This window comes from Elephantulus edwardii, unplaced genomic scaffold (assembly GCF_000299155.1).
Source record: "Elephantulus edwardii isolate Elephantulus edwardi_28Jun2011 unplaced genomic scaffold, EleEdw1.0 scaffold00211, whole genome shotgun sequence".
Taxonomy (NCBI): domain Eukaryota; kingdom Metazoa; phylum Chordata; class Mammalia; order Macroscelidea; family Macroscelididae; genus Elephantulus; species Elephantulus edwardii.
Window position 1 is genome coordinate 1,535,852 of NW_006399961.1, and position 27,216 is coordinate 1,563,067.

Sequence of the window (27,216 nt, forward strand, 5' to 3'; positions counted from 1 at the left end):
CCAACAGACTCTGCCACCAGAGCTCCCTTTAGAAAAGACTGTGTTGTTGTTGAGTACCGTCAAGTCAGAACTGACTTATAGCTGACCCTCCAGCAGGTTTTCAGAGGCAGCTAACTGCATAGGAGGAGATTGCCCAACCTTCTCCATGGAGCAGTTAGGGGATTTGAATAGCATTCCTTTGGGATGGCAGTGCAGCTTCTCAACACTAGGCTACCAGTGCTCCCCTTAGAAAATATTACAGCATAGGAGACCCTGTGGAGCAGTTCTGCCTATAAGGTTGAATATAAGGTTGTTCTATAAAGTTGAACTAAAAGGTTGTCCTATAAGGTTGCTATGAGTCAGGATTCCCTTGACTGCCCACAACAAAACGACACTGCTCAAAGTGGACACTCATCACATTCATGGGAACGAATAAATGATGAACTCAACAACCTGTGTTATGCAGATGACACAACCCTGTTTGCTGAAACTGAAGAGGACCTGAAGCGCCTGCTGCAGAGTGTCAAGGACTGCAGCCTACAATATGGATTGAGGCTCAATGTCAAGAAGACAAAGATTCTCACCACTGGACCAATTGGCAGCATCAGGATGGATGGTGAAGAGATTGAGATTGTACACAGCTTTAGCTTGCTTGGCTCCACAGTCAACAGTCTTGGCACCAGCAGCCAGGAAATTAAAAGGCGCATTGCCATGGGAAAGTCTGCTGTTAGGGACCTCTCCAAAGTACTGAAGAGCAATGGTGTCTCTCTGGAGACTAAGGTGCATCTGATACAGGCTATGGTCTTCGCAATCACCTGTTATGCATCAGAGAGTTGGACACTGACCAAGGAGGATAGAAGGAGAATTGATGTCTTTGAGCTGTGTTGCTAGAGAAGATTATTGAGAATACCATGGACTGCTAGGAAAACAAACAGATTTGTCCTGGAAAGGGTTAAACCGGGTGGCTCCTTGGAGGCACGGATTCTGAGGCTCCGTCTAACATACTTTGGACATGTTGTGAGGAGAGACAGGTCCTTGGAGAAGGACATCATGCTTGGGAGGGTGGAGGGACAGTGCAGGAGAGGAAGGCCCTCTATGAGGTGGATTGATTCAGTGACTGGGATAATTGGGATGGGAGTGTCATAGACAGTGTGATTGGCACAGGACAGAGCAGAGTTTAGGGCTGTTGTACATCTGGTCGCTATGAGTTGCAAATGACTCGACGGCACATAACGACAACAACATACTGGGGAAAAATGTAGAAGGGACAGTTAGAGAACAGGGAAAGCATATGAAAGCAAGGGTGTTTCCTGTTAGGAGTTTCAGGCTCCTTCCTTCCTTCCTTCCTTCCTCCCTCCCTCCCTCCCTCCCTCCTTCCTTCCCCCCCTCCCCTCTCCGTCCCTTTCTTTAGTCCATTCTCCCTTCCTTCCTCCCTCTCCCTTTCTTTCCCTCTCTCTTTCTTCTTCCATGTTCAATGATTTATTTATTGCAAATACTTTTTTAATTAAGATTTTTTAATGAAAGTTTGTAGAAAACTTGGATTTCCATTCATTCATTATTGCACATTTTCCTCCTTGTTCCCCCCTCTACCACCCTGTCTCCGTTTGCTTTTCTCTTTAAGAAAAAAAAATTCTTTCATTGTTGTAGGTTTCAGGCTTTTTGTTAGCAGGGAATCCTGAGCCCTCCTGCCTATGGAGTCATCAGGTGGATCTGAACTGTCAACCTTTAGTTAGCAGTGGAGCCCTTAACCACTGCACCACCGGCGTTCTAATATACGTAAGGATTAAATGATCTAATACATTTAGAACAGAAGCTGACATAGAAAACACTAGGCAAATCTTGACAGGGATGCTGATGTTGGTTGCTTTAAGAAACCTGGTTCTAAGATGGTCAGATCATGGAAACATGGAATATGCTTCTGCCTAGCCCTGGTCTCAGCAATACTCTTTGTTTTGTCCCTTTGGGAGTGCTGCTTTTCAGAGACTCATTTTCTAATTAGATGCTCCCATGATGATGAAAATATTCTCTATTTGTGCTGTTTAATACAGGAACCACCAGCCACGTGTATCTGTTGTGCATCTGAAATGTGGGTACCAATATGACCAATATCATTTTAACAAAATTTCAATAAATGTTAAATAGCTGCACTTAACTAGTGACTAGTGTCATCAATAATGCTGCGTGAGTTCCTTATTTTTATGTCATTTCCCCCCTAAAATGAAGAGAAGCTGGGGTGGGACCGAAGGCATCCTTGTAGTGCAAGTTGTTAAAGCAATCAGCTGTGAACCTGAAGACTAATGGTTGAAACCCAAGTAGTTGTTCTGAGGGAGAACGATGGGGGAGGGTGCTTCCGTAAAGATGATGGCCTTGGAAACACTTGGGACAGTTCTGCTCTGTCCTATCAGGTTGTGATGAGTCAGAATCAATTCTGGGCACAGGTCTGAGTTCTGAGATTGGATCAGATCAGCCTGCAATGGCAACCAGTGTAACAGGATTCAGAAAAGAACCGAACATTGAAATGTCCAAGTGCAGCTGTGTTTGTATTTGATCGGCCTAAATCTGCGGGTTGGAGGTAGAGAAAGGCTGCTGTTGAATTCAAGTCCCTGAGTTTGTCACCTGTGGCCAGGAGCAACAGTCCTCCCCATGGCTGGCAGCAATAAAACCCCCAAAACACCCTGCTGGCAACTGATCAGAAGCTGTTTGACAAGCCCTGGGGGCTGGCAGTGTTTAACAGCCCGAGAGCTGGCCAAGTTTAGGATCTGCCCTCACGCTTCTCCACGGGACACCTGTCAAATTGGCCTCACCTTTCCCTCGCACAGCTTGTTGCTAATTTGCTATTTTGGAGTCAAGCTAGAGAAGCCTCTGGGCGGAGGGTGATCATTATATTTGGATGCTCAGAGCCTTCCCTTAGCTCCTGTTTCTCCAGAGCCTGAGACTTTTGCAGGTTGGCCCTGGTTGAACTTTGGAATATATCCAGGCCAATCAATTGCAGAGATTTAGGATCCCGTGAGTGCTGGGGTGGAGGTGGGGCAGCATGGGCGTCTAAATATACCCTTGAAGTCTGGGGAGTATTCATTTATACCCACTCTGTGCTGGAGTCTGTGGGTGATACAAACAACTCGGTAAGTGTTTGGTTACTAACCGAGAATTTTGTCTCTCGCCTCAGAAGAAGACCTGGAATTACTTCCAAAATATGACAGCATTGGAAATCCTGTGCCAAAACACTTGGGGTTATACCAGGAGTCAAACCTGACTTGATGACAACTGCTTTTGGATTTTACTACGTGCTAAGCTAAATGAAACTTGTGCTGTTTATATCTGGAGGAACACTCTTCCACTTCGTAAATCACTCTCTGTTAATGTGCAGTATGAAGTAACCTGGGTTTGCTGTGATGCTGAACCTTGTGCCATTGGGGTATCAAATACCAGAATGGTTTCCCAATGTGAACAGTGTTTGGTGGAGCTCCCAGGTGTAAAACAGGTTTGGAAGCAGGAGTGGCATCCACTTCCTAAACCACATGCCTCTGGAAATTCTATGAACTTGGAATTGACAACAGTTATGGAAAGGTATTCGGTCTTTTGTTCATAGAGTCGCTATGAGTCACACTTGCCTTGATGGCAGTCAACAACAATAACAACAATAAGTTATGCTGTTATCATCTATATAATGCAGATTCTTGATGAGTCTTCCTCCAATCCCGACACCACATTCCTCCTCACACTGTCCAGCCTCTGAATGATGTGTTCTGCATATAGATTTTAAAAGTATGGAGAACAAGGTGGTGTCGAAAGCCAAGAAGGAAGCCCTTGTCCCTCCTAAAACTGAAGTCTCAAAGGCCAAGCAGACAGAACTGAAGGGCAGCCACAGCCACACACACACAGAAAAAAGGAAGAAAAGAAAAGAAAATCTGCACATCACCCACCTTCTGGTGGCTTAAGATGCTGAGACTCTGAAGGCAGCCAAAATACCCCTGGAAGAGCGCCGCCAGGAGAAACAAGCTTGACCACTCTGCCATCATCAGGCTTCCCCTGACCACTGAGTCAGCCAGGAAGAAGACAGAAGATAACAACACACTTGCATTTATTGTGGATGTCAAGGCCAACAAGCACCAAATCAAACAAACCATAAAGAAGCTCTATGGCATTGATGTGGCTAAGGTAAACACCTAGATTAGGCCTGGTGGAGAGAAGACCTATGTTTAACTTGCTCCTGATGGTGAGGCTTTGGATGTTGCCAAAAAAATTGGAATCATCTAAACTGAGTTCAGCTGGCTAATTCTAAATATAAATTTTTCTCACGAAAAATAAAAGCATGGGTAAAGAACACATCCCTGATGCACTAATTTCTTGATTTTGAACCATGCAGTGTTTCCTTGCTCTGTTCTGATGACTGCTTTTTGGTCCAAGTATAGGTTTTGCATGAGCATAGTCAGGCGTTCTGGGATTCCCATTTTCCTCAAGGTCAGCCACAATTTGTTGTGATGCACACACAGTCAAATGCCTTTGCATAGTTAATGAAACACAAATAAGACATTCCTCTGGTGCTATTTGCTTTCAGTCAAGATCCATCTGACATTGGCAATGATGTCCCTAGTGCCATGACCTCTTCTAAACCCAGCTTGTACTTCTGGTAGTTCTTTGTCGATGTACTGTTCAGTCATTTTGGATAACCTTGCTTGCTGAGACTGAGGAGCACCTCAAGTGTTTACTGCAGAAGGTCAAGGACTTTAGTCTCCAAAATTGACTCAATAGCAAGAAAACAAAGATCCTCACCACTGGGCCAAGCACCACGATAGATTGAGAAGAGATTGAGATTGTTAACAGTTACAGCTTACTGAGTTCCATAATCAACACCCTTGGCACCAGTAGTCAGGAAATCAAGAAACGAATTTCTGGAAAATCTGCTTCATGGATCTCTCTAGAGTGCTAAAGAGCAATGATGCCGGTATAGTGACTATGGTGTGTCTGATTCAGGCCACAGTATTTTCAATTATTTGCTATATGTTAGAAAGATTGACAATGAAAAAGGATGATAGAAGAATAACTTTGAACTGTGAACTTTGAACTGTGGTGCTGGAGAAGAATACTGAATATGCACTGCCAACAAAACTAACAGGTCTGTCCTGGAAAGGGTAAAACGAAGTTGCTCCTTGGAGGGAAGGATTTTGAAGCTCTATCTCAAATACTTTGACTATGTTGCCAGGGGACGGACATCATGTTTGGAAGGGTGGAGGGGCAGCAAAAGAGAGGAAGTCTTAAGATGAAATAGATTGACACAGTAACTGAGAAAGTGGGGGTAGGCGTGTTGGAGACAGTAAAACTGGCTCAGGATAGGGCAGAGTTCATAGCTATTATAGTGTTGCTATGAGTCACAGACACCTCAACAGCACACAACAACAGCAGCAGCAGCAGCAGCAACAACAACAAGCTATGCATCTTAAAATCAAGGAAACATAAACCCTCACCTCAGGGCCAATAGACATACGACAGATGGAGAAAAGATTGACATTTTCAATGATTTCATTTTTCTTGGATCCACAATCAACACTCATGATAGCAGTAGTCAAGAAATCAAAATACGTGTTGAATTGGGAACATATCCTATGAACAGACTTCTCTAAAGTGTTAAAGAGCAAGGATGTCAGTGTAAAGACTAAGGTACATCTGATCCAAGTCATGATGATTTTCAATTGCTTCCTATGCACCCCAAAATTGGACAATAACTATAGTTGACCGAAGAATTATTGATGCCTTTGAATTGTCATGTTGGAGAAGAGTACTAAATATCTTATTAACTTCCAAAAGAAAAAAACAAATCTGTCTTAGAGGAAGTGGAACCAGAGTGTTTCTTAGAGGCAAGGATGGTGAAATGTCATTTCATATATTTTAGGCATGTTAGCAGAAGGGGCCAGTCCTTGGAAAAAGATATTATGCTGGGAAAGGTGAGGGGTCTGAGAAAGAGAAGATTGTTTTTTTTTTTAAAGATTCTTTTCTTAAAAATTTTTTTTATTAATTTTAATGAAAGTTTACAGAGACCTTGGATTTCCATTCATTCATTGTTGCACTTTTCTCCCTGCTTAATCCCCCACTTCAGTTCGCTCTTCTCTTTGAAAAGTAAAAAAAAATTCTCTCATTGTTATACAATCCCTCCCCCCAGGTCAACTCCACTATGCAGCCTATTGCCATGACAATAATATCTAATCATATATTCCTTTTAAACAGTTCTCTCCCTCATCTGTTTCAATGCAGTATACATAATTTATCCCATCTATCTCTCCCTCCAAACCCGATGTCAGTCCTGGCAGTATGCAGTATTTATCCTTTTGTGACTGAGATACTTCACTCAGCATAATGTCCTCCAGGGTCACCCATTTTGTATAATATTGCACGAGTTCCTTGTTTTTCAATGCAGCGTAGTATTCCATGGTGTGAACATACCACAGCTTCTCTATCCATTCGTTTGTTGATGGGCACTTAGCTTGTTTCCAAATCCTTGCTATTGTGAACAAAGCTGTGGTAAACATGGGTGTGCAGAAAGGTAAGATTCGTAATAAGCTATATTGAAACAGTGACTGTACCCATGGGCTTGAAAAATGAAGAGGTCATGAGGATGGTACAGGATAGGATGGCGCAGGGTAGGGCAGGGGTCACATCTGTTGTTCATAAGGTTGCTGTGAGTTGTAGTTGACTTGACAACACCAAAGCCATTTATAGGTGGTGGAGTGGTAAGGGATTGTACTGCAAACCTAAAGGTATGAGGGTTTGAATCCACCTGCTGCTATGAAGATGGGCAATCTTCTCCTGTGTGATTTACAACCTTTGAAAACCCAGTTGTGAGTCAATTCCAACTCGATAGTACATAATAATGAACAACAACCAATATTAAAGTTAAAAAATATATAAAATCCCAAAACAATTGTATAATGGGGAGACAAGAAGAATGACAAAAGTTTCTTTATTGGCCTTGTTGTTGTTGTTGTTATGTGTTGTTGAGTCATTTGCGACTCATACTGACCCTATGTACAACAGCCCTAAACCTTACTCTAAACTGTGCCAATCTCACTGTCTCAAACACACCTATCCCCATTACCCCAGTCATTGAGTCAGTCCATCTCATCAAGGGGTTTCCTCCCTTGCACTGTCCCTCCACTCTCCCAAGCATGACATCCCTCTCCAAGGACTGGTTCCTCCTCGCAACACGTCCAAAGTATGTCAGATGAAGATTCAGAATCCTTGCCTCCAAGAAGCAGCCTGGCTTCACCCTCTCTAGGATGAACCTGTTCATTCTCCTAGCAGTCCATGGTATACTCAACACTCTTCTCCAGCACACAGCTCAAAGGCATCAATTCTCCAAAGTGGACCAGAATAGGTGACTAAAGAAGATGAATAGACCAAATACTGCAATATCATGCTATTCAAAGCATAGTCCATGACCGGTAGAATTAGTTTAACTTGGGAACTTGGCAGAATTGAAGACTGCCTTCCATAAACAATACATAAAAGTGTGTATAGCTGTGTTTCAAAAAAATTCTATTTATTAAAAAAACAGTTGATAAGGTAGCTCTGCACCATAGATGGTCAACTGCTACTACACTAATTTAGTCCCTGTTAACGGGTTGTGATGGAGCCCTGGTGGTGCAACTGGTTTAAAAAGCACTCAATGTCTAACAGAGGGGTGATGGTCAGTGCACACCTAGTGGCTCTGTGGGAGAAATACCTGAAAGAAGTTAGGTGCCTTCAAGTCAGTTCTGACTCTTGGTGGTAATGATCTCATGTAGGGCCAGCACCGCCCTCACAACTGTGGACTGATGTGAGCCCAGCACTGCAGTCCCTGTATCAGCCCATCTCTTTGCAGGTCCTCCTCTTTTGGCTGACCTATTTACCAAGCATGGTGACCTTCCCCAAAGACTGGTCCCACTGATAACATGTCCAAAGTATGTTCTTAGGATGCCATCAAACGCTCCCTCTTTCTTCTTCTTTCTTGCCATTGAGTTTCTGAGGGTGTTAGACCAAGAAAGTCCTATATTGGGAAATATTCTAGTTCTCCGTTGGAGTGTGTAAAGCAATCAATTGTGAGGCAAACAGCTAATGGATTGCACAAGCTGTTAACTTATGAATGCTTTTAAAAAGGTAGTAGACTTTTAAAAATTTTTTTTATTATTATTTTGTGTGTGTACCGTCAAATCAGATCTGACTGGTACAGGAGGAGATTGCCCCTCCTTCTCCAGCAGAGTATCTGGTGGATTCAAACTGCATACCTCTGGGATTGCAGTGCAGCTTCTTGCCACTAGGCCACCAGAGCTCCCTGGGTAGTAGTAGACTTTTGTAAAAGAAAAAAAAATTGGCTTCCTGGATCCACTGAAGACCTTACGACATGTTGAGAATTTTCCCAAAATATCAATGTATTCCTTTACAAGATAGAAATCCACTTTGCTAGTCTCCCTAGTAGCGAGCGTGCTGGCACGTGACTGACACTTCACTGATATGGAAGCAAGTAGAGTGACGTAAGTGCATCATGAAATCTTTGCTGCCAAGATATCTGACTTTCAGAGGCAGTGATGACAGAGGTCCTGCTGAGAGCGTCCACTACCCAGTAACAGTGGTGTGAGGTCAAGTGTTTATTAAGCTCAACAATGGTGACTGCGTCATCTGCCGGCGTGGTTCTAGGGTGCAGACTGGACACTGCTCTAGCGTGTGGAGGTTCAGTGCCCACCAGAAGCCTTATTGTTGTTGACTGCTGTCCTGTTGATTCCAACTCGTGGCAAGTTTATGTCAGTAGAACTTCTCCACAGGGAATTTTTGTTGGGGTTACACTCTTAACAGAAGCAGACAGTTAGACTTTTTCTTTTGTGGTAAAGCTGGCTGGATGAGTTTGAACTGTAACCTTTTGGAAGACCATCAAGTGTAACTGGTTTGTGACAGCTAGGGATCTTGAATGTTAAGCTCTACTAACCACTTAGATTCATGGGTCTATCACGGACCACTCTTGGTCCAGCACAGAGGGCAGCATCAGTGTGCTCCTTTTAGTGGCAACATCCAAGCAGCAGTGAACCAGCTATCTGGGATCTATCTTCCACTCGAGTGATGCTCAGATATGGGGAGGTAAGAGTACTTGTTGGTTGTGAAAGCTGCCCTGGTTTAAAACCCGTGATACCTCCTACAACTCCATAGAAATAGCTTCCAAGGTCCCCACACGGTATATATATTCAGTTATAACAGTCAATTCATTCAGGGAAGTCAAGGCTGTGGCTCTTTATGAAATAGTTATGAGTGCTACCATGCCAGAAGTAATTTAACAATCTGGGGTGATTTTTATCCTAAGTGAAGCTTAGTAACATAGTTGACACTACAATTTTTATCAGGTTTCCAGGGGAACACAACTACAGAATTAGCCCAAGGTCAAATTCTCCTGCAGGAAGAGAAACAATTTGTTATCCCTTTGTCCATACTGGCCAACTCAAGAGGAATTTTTTCCGCTTTACCAGTCAAACTTTTCTAAGCATTCTGCTCGTAAGAAAGATGCTTCCACGTGTACTGTAACATATATTTCTCAGTGGAAAAGGATAGAGAAGAATTATGCTGAAAATTTTGCATAGTTCTGAATATGCCCATGAGAGTATGTTGAATTTTTTTTTCTTTCATTAGGTTATTTACAAAATTCTAATACAAATTTGAACAAAGTCTTTTCATTTCCCTCAGCCCCCCACCCATCAAATTGTACAACCCCCCTCCTTCCCCTGCACATTCACAACCTTCTGCTTCCAGCCACTCTCACCCATCCTGGATCCTTATACTCATTCTACAATAACAGTCTTATACAATATTTGTCCTTGTGGGACTGAATTAGTTCACTCAGCATAATGCTCTCCAGTCCTTCCCAGGTTAGGTAATAATTTACAAAGTTATTGCTCCATTGTGTTGCATAGTATTCCATTGTGTGAATGTACCATAATGTCTCAATCCATTCGTTTGTGGTTGGACATTTGGGCTGTTTCCATGTTCTTGCGTTGGTGAATAATGCTGCTATGAACATTGGTGGACAAATCTCAGTTTGTGCCTCAGTTCTCATATTCTCCGAGTATATTCCAAGTAGTGGAATAGCGGGGTCATATGGAATTTCTATGTTCAGCTTTTTAAGGAAGCGCCAAACTGCCTTCCAGAATGGTTACAGAGAATATGCTGAAATTAGAATATCACCTGTTATGTGTCCCACAAGAAAAAAACATTATGAATTGATGTGCTGAAGTAACCTCTTGACAGAGTCAGTGTCAGGGAGGATACATTTGGAGCCATTCACTTTCTAATGCTCTATTCTGTTTGTTTTGTTAACTCTGTTTCTTCAAGTGTAAATTCTTCCATTTGTTACGACTGATTTTCTCAGCATTATTTGTCCCCAAACAGTTGATGATTATTGGTGATATAAACTTATTTGCAGTTGAGAGTCCCCTATGAGAAAGTCCGCTACGTCAGCACAATCTGCTTACAGAGAAAGGGTTAAGGGCTGCCCCTGCCTGGATAGAAATTCTGTCTGGCTTGTCATCAGTGACATTGAGGGAGAGTGGAACTACATAATTGCCTAGTTTTCTGGGCAAGGCTGCTTATTGTCTTTCCCAGACATTACCAGCTGCCTGAAATAACAAAATAATCCAATTTAACCTACTATTTTTTTCCCTTCATTTTGTGGTAACACATTACTGAAATCAGCCATGGCAAGGACATCTAGGAATGATTGATACTTCCAGTAATGACATGGGGGGGGGGGAAATGCTGCCCTAGACTAAAGAAGATTCTCTTTCAAAACAAGTGGTGCAATGGCGGCCTAGTGGCAAGAAGCTGTGCTACAATCCTGAAGGCATGTGGTTCAAATCTCACCAGCTTCTCCATGGAGAAAGATGGGCAGTCTCCTCCTGTGTGATTAACTCCCTCAGAAAACCCCCTGGAGGGTCAGCTACGGGTTGGTTCCAACTTGATGGGACACAGAAGAAACAGTGTGCAATGAATAAAGACCAAAGAAGAATTGATTCCTTTGAATCGAGGAGTGGGAGAAGCATATTGAACACATCACAGAATGTCTTGGAAGAAGTGTAACCAGAATGTTCCAAAGAAGAGAGGACGAGATTTCATCTCACACACTTTGAGGATGTTACAAGGAAGGGCTGGTCCCTGGAGAAGGACATTGTCTTGGAAATGTAGAGTGTCAGCAGAAGAGAGCTCAGCCCTCAATGGGATGGACTGACACAAGAGTTAACAATGGACACAGCAGAGATTAGGAAGATGGAGAAAGACTGGTCAGTGCTTCATACTGTTGTAACTGGGTCCCTATTAGTCTGAGCCAACTCAATAGGAGGTAGCTAACAATAAGTGGAACGATGGTTAAGTACTCTGCTGTTAACTGGAAGATTAGCGGTTCAAACTCACTAGCAACTCCAGAGGAGAATTAAAAAACAACACCAACCAACCAACAACCACTTGATGATTTGCTTCCATAGAGAAAGCAGCCTGAGAAATCCTATGTTGTTGTTAGAAGATATCGGGTCAGTGATGACTCAGTGACGTTGTGAAAATGGACCTGAACCTTGCCCTTTAATGTACCACCCTCATCTTAAGCCCATTGTTACATTTACTGTATCAGTCCATCTTGTTGAGGGTCTTTCTCTCTTTTGCTGACCCTTCACTTTTCCAAGCTTGATGTCCTTTTCCAAGGAAGTGCATCTCCTGAGAGGAAGCCCCAAATATTCAAGGAGAACTGTCTCCAAAATGTATGTGTTTGTTCTTCTGGCAATCCCAGTGATAGTCAGTCCTCTTCTCTAACATCACAACCCAAAGGCGTCAATTGTTCTGTCATTACTCATTATCCAACGTTCGGACGCAGAGCAAGCCTTTGAAAATACCATGACTTTGAATCAGGTATTTAAAAAACAGGAGGGAAACCTTATGGGGTAGTTTTAATCTGCCGGTAGGGTTGTTATGAGTTGGACTTAATGGCACAGAACAAAAATAACAACGATTACAATTAATCAAGGCGTTAATACTTACCACTACCACTTAGAAAAGAAATATTGCCTGTGCATAAAGATTATAAAATATACTTCTTTAAAAAGAAAACAAAGACGATATACCTGAAAAGTCTTAAATGCTCAGAGACTAGTGGTTACATTTCTGGAAAAACTTAAACCATAGAAATTTCACACTGGCACTCAGCTTTTTCAAAATCCCACAATGAAAAACAGGCCTATCCAAAACTAATGTAGTTTTACTCTAAATCTGTGTCCACATGAAATAGGCAAGTTGGGCATAGAGTCTTCGCCAGGAAAATGTTCTCTGACAAGAGGAGGAGGAGGTCTGAGGCATAAAACAGTCCATATTTCAATCAACAACTGCTTCCCAGGCTCTCTGTTGGACATGGGTAGAAAGAAAAAACAATTCAGCTCCTTGTTCTTAAAGAGCGTATAGTCTAATATCAGTGCTCTGCTTGACTTTACTGGAATAGAGTCAAGAGGTTGTTTGATTTGGGGGGAAAAGGAGAGAAAGAGAAATAACTCCAAACCAGAGTCCTGAGTCCCACTGGAAATCTCTCATTTGAAGGTTTTGGTAGGTAGCTAGTGTAAGCACTTGAATGGAAAAAACTACAGTCTGAAGTTCTTTCCCTGTGCGTTTTCAGATGGGAAATACCAACACCGATTCCATCAGGGAATAGAAAGAAATGGTTTCCTCCAGAAAGAATCACATACAGGTGCTGTAAGGACATCAATACTGGAGTGGAGGAAAGAAGACAGGTGGGGAAGGTGAGTGTCCCAGGTGCCAGGCGTGACACTTGATGACCTCATTATAAAATTTAATTCATTTCCTGAACCAGTTCCATGAGGCTGACCGTGCTCTTGTTTTTCCGATGAATTAAAAAGGCAAAGGGAGGTGAAATAACTTGTTGAAGTTCTCAGAGCTAGGAGAAAGCAGAGCTGGATTTCCAAAATGTATGCTCTTTTCTGATCGGGAGGGTCAGTTATGAGTCGGTTGAAACTTGAAGTCAATGAACAACAACACATTCAACATGGAAGATGAGTAAATCATCCAAGAAGTTGGCCTCTATGAAGAAGACTGTAAATTCAGGTGTGGAGGAAGACTCATTGATAACCTGCGTTATGCAGATGACACAGCTTAGCTTGCGAAAAGTAAAAAGACATGAAGCACTTACTGAAGAAGATCAAAGACTGCAGCCTTTAGTATGGATCCTACTTAAATATAAAGAAAACAAGAAATCCTTTCACCTGGACCAACAGGTAACATCATGATAGATGGAGAAAAGTTTGAAGTTGTCAAGGATTTAATTTTATTTGGATGCACAGTCAACATTCATGGAAGCAGAAGTCAAGAAATCAAAACAGGTATTACACTGGGAAACTCTGCTGTCAAGCCTTTAACATCTGCTGACGGTGCTCAGATCCACCATCTCCTTCCCACAGGACACAGTCCAGGGCCAGGTACTCTGACTCACTTGCCTGTCTTTTACCTGTTTCTCAGTGCTACAAAAGTCTGGGTCTGGAGTTTTAAAACCACTCTATGGTGGCATAATAAACAAAAAGAGAGCTATTGTCCCTTGAAAAATCAATGAAATGTACACACAGGTTCACAGCAGCATTATTCACTAGAGGAAGAAAGCAGAAGCAGCCCAAATGCTCATCAACAAGTGAACGGATTGAGAAACTGCAGTACATTCACACAGTGGAATACTATGCAGCACTAAGGAGCTATGACTTTGTAAAATACTATGAACCTTAGGAGAAACTACAGGGCATTTTGTTGAACTATCTCAGATCTTGCATAAGGCCACTACTGTGCAAATAGGAAGGTAAGTAAGATATGTATAAATGACTGCATTGAAGCCGATGAGGGAGAGAACAGTTTAAAAGTAATATATTTTAGGGCATTATGTTTATCCTAAGAGTTTGGATATAATGAGGGTTGCAGAGTGGAGTATACTCGGGGTAGGGGTGGGGGGTGGTGCGGGGGGATTGTATATCAATGAAGGAGTTTGTCTTTTGCTTTTCAAGGAGAAGAGAGAGCTGGGGGTGGGGGTGGGGTGGGCGGGGCAAAAAGTGCAACCGTGAATGAATGGGAATCCAAAATCTCTGTAAATATTCACTGAAGTTAATAAAAAAATTTAATATAAAAACAAACAAAAAAAATTTAAAAAAGATATGTATAAATGTTCAAAAGAGCAAGGGGGCAGAAAAAGGAGAAAGGAAAAAATTGCTAGGCTAGCCGAAGCAAGGGGGGGAGGAGGGTGAAGTAATGGGAAAGATTCAATGAGGGCTTGAAAAGATGGAGTGAAAACAGACACAGAGTAAAGGTAATTAATTAATTATTTAAAAATAATGTATATGAGTGATTGTATAAAGCACAAAGCACAGGTATAAAACCTGATGTATATGAATGACTACATGCAAACCAACAAAACCAACAAAAAAATACCCCTCCAAAAAAATGTACGGGATCACAGACTTATCAGGAGCCTGGACACTGACCAATCAGGCATTACACAACACACACCTGTATACTAAAAACCAATGAATTACATACTTTAATTTGTGTGTGTGTGTGACTCTGAATGATACACTTTGAGTGGTAAATTTGATGTTACGTGAACTATATTTCAACAAAAAGCCTCATAAGAAGAAGGAAGAATCGGCAGTAGTAGCTGAAGTCAGGACAAGTCCCTGAAGGCCAGCTGTCAGCGCTGGTGGTCTGGAGAGGAAGGCACACAGAAAGGGGAGAGAGGCCAATAAGACCTACTGATTGTCCTGGGCATGAGAGGAAATGAGAAAGGAGCCCAGGTTTGGGACTGGGGGGGATAGGGTACTGGGAACGCCATTCTTAAAGGCTGATGACAATGGTGGTGGCTTTGAGGTGGTTTCTTAGACCCGCAGATTGAAATGTTCCATAGGCAGTTGGATAGATGGATTTGTTTATTCTTTCACTCAATAAGTATTTGGTTCCTTCCTGCTTTGTGATAGACAATGAGCTTGGTGTTGGGTGTGGAGTGGGGCCATGGTTGTGTGCTCTCCCTTCACGAAGCTCACAAACCACAGCCCATTGCACAGAAGCACACGTGATTACAAACCTCAGCAAGTGCCAGACAGAAATGAGCGAGGCTATTCTACGAGGACCGGCCTGCAAGTATGAGATGTGGCTGTTGAAGCCGAGGACCGGCCTGCGAGTGTGAGATGTGGCTGTGGAAGCCGGGAGGTTGAGCCTGATGAGTGGAGGTTAGAGGAGGGATGTCTGCCTGGGGCTCATCGGGAATGAGATGAAAGTGAAGACAAAGTGGAGGAGGTATGTTAGAGAAATCTCACTCCCACAAAAGAGGTGGGGATGGGGGTTTGACCCCAGTATGTACATGGTTTGATTGACAGGCTGAGAACAATGGTTTCCATTCTCCCCCCAAAGGCAGGACATCGGTGTGTGACTTAGATTATGTTTTGTGCAGGAACCACAAGCCTTCTGCCACTCCTCCTTCTGGCACATGCGTACTTGTGAAAACAGGCACACAGCAAACCCTGTGATCTGGCCAGGGTGTTGGGAGGCTGGAGTAATCCCGATTAATGTAATTCCAGACTGGATTGAAATGCTGATGCTAATTTGGGATTCTGAGAAACCAAACAACCTCCGTCTAGCCTAGGCTTTGCATGTAACTGGAAGCCAGGGACATTGTGGCTTTGCAAAGGAGCCTCATTAAGCCTCAATCCATCCTGGCAGACACAGCTTTTCAAAACTCCTTGGACCCACGAAGCAGAAGGGAACTTAGCATTGAGCCTGAACTGGGACTTGTTTGGCGCCATACAGAGAACATTTACGATGACGATCAAAGTGAAAGCTTATACGATTTGTAAACTTTCACCCTTCACCCCGCCCCCCTCTCAAAAAGATAAATGAGGTATAGGGAAGCTGAAACCTACTGAGTATTTAACAAGTGCCAGGTACTGTTCAAATGATTTCATCTTTAAATAGTCCCATGAAGAATTTGATCAGTGTCTCTATTTTACAGGTGATCAAACTGAAGTGCATTTTTATTTTACACTCAGACTATTTTTATTATTCTAGAAAAATGACTGAACCTGACCAGCCCTATGGAAATCCACTTCAAAGACCCCCAATTCCAGTACCAGGGACCCTCTCAGGGTACAAGGCTCCCATCTGGACCCCTACAGCAAGATTCTTGGGATGTAGGTAGTTCTTACTGCCAGAATCTTGCCCTTTGTCCCCTCTCTCCTCCATCTAGCAGGAAGCACTCTCTCACTGCAAGGCAGTGTTGGCCAGAAGGCAAGATCTTCTCTTCGGTCATCCAAAGCAAGGCAAGTCTTACCTTTCCACCTGGAGGTTGACTTTGGAAGGCTCCACGTTGGGGTTTTCCCATTCCATCTGCGGGCAGTGCATGAAATAGCAAAGGGTGTACAGGGCCTCAGGCTCCCAGTAGAGTGCCCCCTGCTTTTGGTGCAGGGGGGTGCCATTGCCATGGTGCTTGGCATTGAGGGGCTGCAGGTGATGCATTGCCCGGGACACCAGGTCACCTGTGGACAGAAGAGAGATTTCAGACCCTCCGGGCAACTAAGACATGCAGAGAAGATGCAATTGATGGGGTCAATCAGATATTCTGATGCTGGGATTCCCTTGGTCAACCAGATAGCCCCGTGGGTCCTCCAACTCACACACGAAGCAAAGAAGAAACCATTCAATTATTCATGTGAACAAATGATTACCATTTTGTAGGTTTGTGCAGTTAACACTCTCAGCTGTTAACCAAAAGATTGGAAGTTTGAGCCCACCCTTGGAAGGCCTAGTGCTCTACTTTTGACAAACCATCCACTCTGGATGGAGCACAGCTCTGTTCTGAAATACACAGGGTCACTGTGAATCGAAATTGACCCAGTGCAAATGGTTTTCAAGCACGGAGGGATACTGAGATAATTTCATTTCTGCCCTCCTGGAATTCACTATTTCAAACAAGGTCCAGAAAGTTCTCTGTGACTGCTTCTTTATGAATACCTCGTGGCCTCACGGCACACTCTGTCATATGTTGTTACAGCCTAATCTTACTTGAAGTAAAAAGAGTGGGCTATACCACAGCTTCTCTATCCATTCATTTGTTGATGGGCCCTTAGGCTGCTTCCAGCTGTTTGCTATTGTAAACAAAGCTGCAATAAACATGGGTGTGCATATATCTGCTTGGATGGCAGACATGGTCTCTCTGGGGTATATTCCCAGTAATGGGATAGCTGGGTCAAATGGTATCTCTATTTGCAATTTTTTGAGAAAGCGCCACACCACCTTCCACAGTGGTTGCACCATCTTACATTCCCACCAACAGTGAATAAGAGTTCCAGTTTCTCCACACAATGGAATACTACGCAGCATTGAAAAATAAGGAACTCATGCAATATTATTCAAAGTGGGTGACTCTGGAGGACATTATGCTGAGTTAAATATCTCAGTCATAAAGGGACAAATACTGCATGGTGCCACTGTTGTAGAATGGGTCTGACATCAGGGTGGGGTATAACAGAAAAAACTGGATAAATTATGTATATTGTATTGAAACAGATGAGGGAAAGAACAGATTAGAAGTGATATATGATTGAGTATTATGGTTAGCACAGGAATCCAGAATTAAGGTTGTATAGAGAAGTGTACTCGGGGTGGGGGATCGGGGGGAAGGGACATGGGAATTGTATACTAATGAAGGAATTTTTTTTTTCTCTTCGGAGGGGGAAGCGAGCTCATGGGGAGGGGTGGGCAGGGAGAAAAGTGTGGCAATGAATGAATGGAAATCCAAAACCTCTGTAAATGTCTATTAAAATTAATAATAATAATAATAGCCTGTAAAAAAAAAAGAGTGGGCTATGTGTGACCAGACCTCCGAGCCTTTGCAGATGCTGTTCCATCAATACCAGTGACTGCTAAAAGAACAAACCTTTCTTGCAGGAAGTGCTGGACCATGGTACTCCTTTAGAAGCAAAGATGAGAAACTTTGTCTCATATGCTTTGACCGTGTTGTTAGGAGGCACCGTCCTTGGGAAAAGATATCCTACTTGGAAAAAGTCGAGGGTCTGAGAAAGAGAGGAAGACTCACAACGAGATGAATTGACACAGTGACGGTAACCGTGAGCTTGTGCGTGGTGGAGATCATGAGGCTGGTGCAGGACAGGGCAAGGCTTCAATCTGTTGTTCACAGGGTCACTATGAGTCATAGTCAAGCGGATGGCACCTAGCAACAACGATCCAGAACATTCTCCTTTCTCCTCTACATCTGCTTACCATTCAGGAATCACACATGACTGAATTATTCGAACTATATTGTTGTTGATTGCCGCTGAGTAAAGCACGACTCATAGCGCAAAAGATCTGAAGCCTTTCTACAGCTATTGTCATTTCTCAAGGTTCATAGAGTTTCCAGAGGCATGTTGTTTAGGAAGTGGATATATATGTAATTCTTTATATATATATATACATTATATTATTCTTTATATTATAAATAATACTATGGAAACAGATTCATCCTGGAGAGGGTTAAATCAGGCTACTCCTTGAAGGCAAGGATTCTGAGGTTCTGTCTAACATACTTTGGACATGTTGTAAGGAGGGACCGGTCCTTGGAGAGGGACATCATGCTTGGGAGTGAGGAGGGACAGTGCAGGAGGAGAAGGCCCTCTATGAGGTGGATTGATTCAGTGACTGGGGTAATTGGGGTGAGTGTATTGGAGATAGTGCAATTAGCCCAAGACAGAGCAGATTTTAGGGCTGTTGTACATAGGGTCACTATGAGTTGCAAGTGACTTGATGACACATAACAACAACAATTTATATATGTGTTTATTTATGTATGTGTTTTATGGATAGAATTATTTCTTTCTTTCTTTCTTTGTTTATTTATTTATAATTATTTTTTCTTCCAGGAAACCCTCCTGAATTCTCACCATCTTCCACCTGCTGTCACACGGTACTTTTCCTGTCAAACCATATTTGGGGTGCTATATTAAAATTGTGTTTTTCCTTGTCAGTTTTCCAAACAATAGCAACTCACTTAAATGCAAACACAAGTCACTTGACTTCTCATTGTTGTTAGCGTGAACCTCCTAAGCCTGACAACCCATACATAATGGAATGAGGTTCTGCAGTCCCAGGACCTGATGTGGATCGGACCTTTGAGATCCACAGAGTTTTCAGTGACTGCCCTTCAAAAGGTGATTGCCTTTTCAGCAGGAAGTAGCTAAGAGAATACGCCATCCCCTTTTCCTTATGAATCAGGGTGAAATCTCTCTCAGGGAGGAGTGATAGGGAATGACAAAGGACACACTGACAAAGGAGATTAATCAGAATTGGCTTTGACAAGCACTGTGGCAATTGGACAATTAAAACAGACTTTCAAGGGGGGGAAAATGAGGAATGATCTGGAGGGGGAAGGTAGAGAAAATAGTGCAACAATGAATGAATGAAAACCCAAAATCTCTGTAAATGTTCATTAAAACTAATAAAATTTAATAATAATTAAAAAAAAACCCAAAAAGCAAAAGGTGATTGCCAGACCTTGCCTTTTACTCTGTGTTATTTATTCTGGAAGCTCCACTGACACGTATTTGGCATCACAGCAACACACAAGCCTCCACAGAAGATGAGAGCATAAAGTACATCGGCCAGGACTCGAACCTGTATCTCTCACACAGAAGGCAAGAAGCACGAATGCCTCATCAATTCCCCTTCTTGAGTGAGGAAATTAACAGTCACCTCTCAGGTGGCTGTGAGTGTTAAGTGCAAGGTGCAGAAGTACCTGCCACTTTGTGAGCATGAAAAAAGCTGCTGCCTTGGCCTGCCCGCTTCTGTTCCTGTAGAGAGTGACACCAACAGCTCTGGTGACTAGGACATGCAGGGCTAGTGCTAACCACACCCCACATCCTGGGTGTCTGACTGTCTACTTCATTGCTGGGCTGACAAGTCTTTGAAATCTCCCCCAACAACCTGTTCCCTCTGGGCGTCCTGTGGTACATGTCTAGAACCTCAGCTATTCCTTCCCTCTCCTCTTCATTCTCTCATCTTTCAGAATCCTCGTTCCTTAAAAGGAAGCTCAGTCTGCCACTAGCCACTTAGATCTGTCTGATGTACTAATAATTGTTGTTGTTAGGTACCCTCGAGTTGGAACCAACTCACAGCTGACTCTAGCAGGTTTTCTGAGGCAATTTAATCTCACAGGAGGAGACTGCCCATCATTCTCCCACAGAGCAGCTGGTGGGTTCAAACTGCCTTCAGAATGCCTTCAGATTGAGGGCACGGCTCCTTAACTCCTGGGACACCAGAGCTCCCCACTAATAACTGGCAGCCTCAAATGATGACTAGCTAAGAGTTCCCAGTGAGCAAATGTTGAGAAGAAACCAAGGAAGAGATGTAGAGGTGGGAGGCAGAGCATGGGGCCAGTTATGGGGACACTTCTTGTTTCCCACAAGTGGAGGCAGCAGAGGTAGGGAACCATGACTTCCTGACCCTCCACCTGACTCAGGCCACTTAGAGACACCTTCTGACGCAGTTAGATGAGAACCGTATGAGACAGTCATGGCTGCATTCATTTCAGAGGCAGGAGAATCCAGGGAGGAGTCACCTTGCCTGGCTGTCATCGGGGCAATGAATGGAAGCCTCTGATTCCATCCAATCTGTGCTCCAAAGCGAATGCTTTAGTTATTGCACCACAAGATTCTGATGAGGGCACAGATCTAACCTCTGCCTCGAGGCAAGTCCTAAGCCTCAAAGAACATGCCCTTGTGCGTTCCTGGGTAGCGTGGGCTCAGTCGACTGGGGGACTCAGGTGGCTAGTCAACCTCATGGCCAGCCTGGGACCCTTGGAGTCTGACCCCTTGGTGCCTGTATGGACTGGAAGGTGGTGCAAGGGCAACTGGAATATGTGACCCAGGAGGCTCTGGGAATGGACCTGACCCTCTCAGAAGAGAGGTCCTGGAGAGGTGGAGAGTAACTAACTCAATGGGGATGTCAGCCTGAAGGTTGATCAGAAATCAGCAGAGGTCAGCCCTCAGATGGACCTCCAGCCTAGAGGCAGGCAGAGCTCAAGAAGTTTCCCCCCCAAAACCTGTGAAAAGGATTGGAAGGCAGCTGCTGCCTCTGGGGCCCTGGGGACAGCTGCAAATCTATGGAAAATGATGCTTACGGCAATTAGTTTTCAACTGACACAGGGCACTGTGAAGGCCAATAGAAACTGCTCAGTGGGGCCTCTCCTCTGAAAGGCACAAAGGGCAGGGGACCTACCTGCTTCTCCTGGACACACACATCTGCCAGTACTATCGGCTGAAGCTACAGCCAGGAGCTTCAAGATCACACCAGGCACAGACAGTTTAGAGAACTTGACACAATCACACCCACCAAGCCAGTGCGGTAGGTCCTGATGGCAAAACCACATGACAGAGGAGGAAACGGTGGGCCAGTCATGGGTTAAGGCACTTCCCTCAGGTCACCCTGTCATCGAGTGCAAGAACTGGGGCCATGTGGCTCAAGAGTGTGTACAGAGCTGCCTCAATGAGCGATGAGAAGGTGGCAGCAGGGACACAGGGAGGGATGGTGAAGTCTCAGTCAGCTGTGTGGCACATGTAGGCTTTAAGTGGCATCTTGTGGCAGCAGCACCACTGGTGGACACTGTGGGGGTGGGGAGAGCGGGCTGAAGAAATTACAAGATGAGCCTGATGCCAGCAGCTTTGGAAAGGGCTGGAGACACTGTTCTTGGCTTGGTTTATGGGTCTCTAAAGGTAGGTGTGGCCACTGGTTGGCTTTCATGCAGGGTGCTTGGGTGGCCCCCAGCCTCAAGTAGTGGGCAGCCCCAAGATGAGGCACAGCAGAGCAGGGAGGAGTGGTGGCAACCTAAGAGATGCCACATGGGGACCTAAAAGTGGCAGGTGAACTCTGCAGAGGGGCTGGGTGTCTGGTGGACGCATCCCGAAGCAATGCCTGGGAAGCTGTGTTGCCAGCGTCCCTCGCTCCCAGGGAGGCGCAGGTTTTGGAATCTGGGCTTCTGTTAACTATCCCCTGTCAATTCCCACAATCCTCCATAAGGAAGGCTGTGCTGCAGACATCAACAGGTGAGCCAGAGTGAGCCTAGGGCAAGGAGGAGGGAGAGAGGCTTCAGGTGGCCATCAGGATGCCCTGAGAAATTATCCTGTGTCTACACCACTGACCAGCCACACTGTGGTCACTGGAGAGGTACAGGCAAGAGTCAGTGGAAGGTTTGGCCAAATGGTCAAAGACCCAGAGAACCCTGCAGGCAGGACAGCCTCTGACCAAGAGCGTCTGTCTTAGCAGAAGTCCTCTTGATAGCACCCAGCAGTGAGAAACCACTCTTGTCCCTGGTGTTAATAATATTAGCAATGGCTACAATGACAAAGCATCTATTGTAGGCAGCCAATTCTAGCTCTATACGACCGAACAAGAATGCCCCAGAGAATTTTCTTGGCTGAAATCTTTACAGAAGGGATTTTGGGGTTTTTTCCCCCTTCTGTAAAGAAAGAAGATTTAATCTTTATAGCATTTCTCTGTGGGTTCAAACTGCCGGGGCTTATTGATGATCTATCTACCCGTGTCAAGTCAAACCCAACTCAATGCCATTGAGACAGTGTGATTCACGGCAGCCCACGTGGGGTGGAGTAGAACTGCTCTTGGCGTTTTCTCGATTGTGGCATAGTCTACCATGTGCTGGGGAGAAAGACATGCAGGTTCCTCCAAGATTTACAGCCTTGGAAACCCAGGGGGTGGGGAGTGTTCATTATGAATCAGAAATGACTTGATGGCAACACACTTGTATCTGAGAATCTCCACAGAAGCTGCTGGCGGGGTGTTCTTGGTGGAGTGGCTGGGTGGGCTCAGATGGCTAACTTTTGGTTAGCAGCTGGTTGCAAAGTGCTTGTACCGTGCACCGTGCAAAAACACCTAATACACAGAATGCTGGTCCCCACAGTGTGCATGCATTTTACTTCGATGTCACAGCTGTGACTCAGCTGGGAAACCTATATCTCCCAGGGATCACTGGCAATGTCTGGAGATAGTTTTGGTTGATCAAACTGGGGGAAACTACTAGCATGAAGCAGCGGTGAGGGTAGGGGTGCCAGAGATGCTGCTGAATGTCCTACAATGCATAAGATAGCCTCTACCATGATAATGTTCCATACCAATCCATCTCATTTCACTAATACCCAATATGTCAATGATAGTGGTGTTAACAGGTTTTCCTTGTATGCATATGAATATTATCCGGTAACTTTCAATATTGTATTTCAAGATGGATCTAGAAATGGCCTTTTTAACTACGAAAGTGACCCTGTTTTTTCTCACCTTTTCATGTCCACTATAATAGAGCATATGATCTTGGAATTCACACAGGTTTGGAAGCAGGAGAGTCATCCACTTCCTAAACAACTTGCCTCCAGAAACTCTATGAACTTTGGATGAATGTCAATAGTTGTAGAGGGGCTTTGGGCCTTTTGTTCATAGGGTCACTATGAGTCGTGCTTGACTCGAAGGCAATCAACAACCATGATAAATCATCCACCCCACGTACTAATAGTACTGAGGTTGAGAAGCCTTATACAGATAAGACACTGAAGTTCAAGGTCTCAGGTTAGTATGAGGCAGAACGAAAATTTCCACTTAAGTTTGTCTGCCTCTAAGGCTGGGGCTTTTGAACCTACCTCTTCTGTGTCTTCCCTTCAGAAGCAACCCATCCCAGCCTTGGCAAGCACTAATTCCATCTTGAAGCAATTTGGCATTATGCAGCAGGGATGTTAACAAATGTTTCTAACCTCAATTCAATAAGTCCCTTTCTGGGACTCTGTCCCAAAGTTAGAATCCTAAATGCAGTAAAATCCCTATGCCCAAGGATTTTTACCCAACCCATATTTACAAGAGTCTTAAGTCAGAAAAGGAAATATAAGACCAAACATTAAAAAAATAGAAGTTAAATAGACATTGGTCCATCCGCACAACAAGATAAGAACATATGCAGCCATTAAAAATGTTTAGATAGAGCCGGAACATTAAGAAAAAAAAAATCCTTGCCTTAAAGTCCCAAGCAGAAAAAAAATAGAAGAATTAAAAAATGTATAGCGTGTGATCAGGATTATGTTATTAAAAACTATGCAATAAATAAACACCAGGAAAATACAGCAAAGTGTTGACCAGGGATTTCTCTGTCTCCCAGCACTGTGGGGCGGCACAGGCTTCCAATTTTTCAGGTTCTGGACCTTGAAGGATGACATATGCAACTTGCAGTCTCAGAAAAATCAGCTTATTGAGTTGAATTTACTTTCTTGCACTTTCCATCTGGGGTCAGGCGGGGTTGTGCTCATTTCTCTGTTCGTCCCCTGAAGTTGTTGTCGGGGGCCATCGAGTTGTAACTCATTCATCGCTGGCCCTCCGGCCGACTTGCAGAGGCAGTAAATCACCTGGGAGGAGATTGCCCATCCTTCTTCCAAAGAGTAGCTGGTGGAGATTGCAGCAAAATTTTTCACTACGTTTGTTGTTGTTGTTATGTGCTATTGAGTCGACAGAGACTCAGAGTGACCCTATGAACAATAGCTCTGAATCCTGCTCTGTCACGAGTCAATCTCGCTGTCTCTGACACACGTACCTCCATTACCCCAGTTATTGTGTCAATCCATCCCATCGGGGGTCTTCCTCTCCTGCGCTGACCCTCCACCTTTCCAAGCATGATGTCCTCCTCCAAGGACTGGTCCCTCTTGGCAACATCCCCAAAGCATGTGAGACGGAGCTTCAAAATCCTGTCTCCAAGGAGCAACTTGGTTTCACCCTTTCCAGGACAGACCCATTTCTTCGCTTGGCAGGCTATGGTATGTTTAATACTCTTCTCCAGCACCACAACTCAAAGGCATTAATTCTTCCACCATCACTTCTACCTTAGTCACTGTCTAGCTCTCCGATGCATAGTAAATAATTGTGAAGACCATGGGCTGGATCAGGTAGGTGCATTTTAGTCTCCAGACTGACATAGTTGCTCTTCAGCACTCTGGAGACGTGCCTAACAATAGACTTTTCTAATGTAATTCGGCTTTTGATTTCCTGACTGTTGGTGCCAAGAGTGTTGATTGTGGAGCCAATTAAGATGAAATTAACAATCTCAATCTCTTCTCTATCATGGTACTGCTAGTTGGCCTGGTGGTGAGAATCTCTGTTTCCTTGATGTTGAGCTGCAAACTGTATTGAATACTGCAGTCCTTGACCTTCTGCAGTAAGCCCCTCAGGTCCTCCTCAGTTTCAGCAGATAAGGTTGTGTCATCTGCATAACACAGGTTGTTGAATGAATTTCTCTCCAGTCCTGATGCCACATTCCTCCTCATGAAGTCTCCAGCCTCTCGAATGATCTGTTCTGTATATAGATTGAAAAGGTACAGAGACAGAACACATCCCTGACATACTCCCTTCTTGATTTTGAACCATACAGATTGCCTTGCTCTGTTCTGATGACTGGTTCCTTGTCCAAATGAAGGTTTCTCATGAGCACAGTCAAGTGTTCTGGGACTGACACTCTTCTCATTCTTCTCAAATTGTTAGCCACAATTTGTTGTGATCCACACAGTCAAATGCCTTTGCATAGTCAATAAAACACAAATAGACATTCTTCTGATATTCTTTGCTCTCAGCCAAAATCCATCTGACATTGGCTATGATGTCCTTAATGCCACAGCCTCTTTTAAACCCAGCTTATATGTCTGTTTCTCTGTCAATGTACTATTCCAGTCATTTTTTTGAATAATTTTCAGCAGGATTTTGCTTACATGTGATATTAGTGATATTGTTTGATAATTTCCTTACTGTTGGATCACCTTTTTTTTTTTTTTTTGAATGGGAATAAATATATCTCTCTTCCAGTCAATGGGCAGGTGATTCTCCTCCAGATTTCTTGGCACAGCCTGGTAAGCAACACTTCCAGGGTTGCATCTATTTGTTGAACAGTGTCAATTGATATTCCATCAATTCCCAGGGCCTTGGTTTTTGCCAATTCCTCTAGAGCAGCTTGAACTTCTTCCTTCATCACTATTGCCTCTTGACTATATGTTGTTTCATGAAACTCTTTTGTGTCAGTAAGTTCTTTTTGGTACAGTGACTCTGTGTACTCCTACCCTCTTCTTTTGATGCTTCCTGGATCATCCAATACTCTGCCCACAGCATCTTTAAGCCTTGCAACTTGAAGCTTGAATTTGTTCTTCAGTTCCTTCAGCTTCTGAAATGCTGAGTCCATCTCTTTTGATTTTCTGACTCCAGCTTTTTGCACTTTTTTTTTATAATTCTTTGCTTTTTCTTCCTGAGCTGCCCTATGAAATCTTCTCTCCAGCTCCTTAATTTCCTGATTTCTTCCCTTTCCTTTGGCTGCTCAGCATTCTAGTGCAATATTGAGAGTCTCTTCTGAGATCCATTTTGGTCTTTTCTTCCTCCTCTCTCTTTGAAATAACCTTTTAAATTCTTGGTATCTTCTCACGGCTCATCTGTGAGAGGATTCTCACATTCATTAGTGTTCAAGGTCTCACTGAAAGTCAGGAAGACTTGAAGTGCTTGCATCTCAACATAAAAAAACCAAAAATTTTCACCAATGGGCCTTTAGGCAACATCATGATAGATGGAGAAGAGACAGAAATTGTCAATGATTTCATCTTACTTGAATCCAACAGTCAACATCCTTGGTACCAGCTGTAAGGAGACCAAGAGACAAATTGAAAGTCTGCAGTCAGGGTCCTCTCCAAATTATTTAGGAGCAATAATGTAAGTTTGGGTACTAAGGTGAACCTGATTCAGGCCTTGGTCTTTTCAATCGTGATGGTGCTGTTATGTGCTGTTGAGTCACTTGCGACTCATAGCGACCCTGTGTACAACAGCCCTAAACCCTGCTCTGTCCTGTGCCAATCTCACTGTCTCCAACACACCCACCCTGATTACCCCAGTCATTGAATCAATCCACCTCATAGAGGGTCTTCCCCTCCTGCACTGTTCCTCTACCCTTCCAAGCATGATGTCCCTCTCCAAGGACTGGTGTCTCCTTGCAACATGTCCAAAGTATGTCAGACGAAGCCTCAGAATCCTTGCCTCCAAGGAGCAGCCTGGCTTACGCCTCTCCAGAATGAATCTGTTCTCCTAGCAGTCCATGGTACCCTCAATACTCTTCTCTAGCACCACAGCTCAAAGGCATCA

The 27,216-nt window shown here is 43.8% G+C and overlaps 1 protein-coding gene across 1 annotated transcript in view; it reads right to left on the reverse strand.

The window, feature by feature from the left end:
• BTBD11 (BTB (POZ) domain containing 11) overlaps positions 1–27,216 on the reverse strand; it is a 520,423-nt gene that overhangs the window by 183,005 nt on the left and 310,202 nt on the right. The window contains exon 3 of the mRNA XM_006897535.1: positions 16,340–16,544. Within this exon, the coding sequence (XP_006897597.1) occupies positions 16,340–16,544 (205 nt within the window). The remainder of the gene's footprint in view (positions 1–16,339; positions 16,545–27,216) is intronic.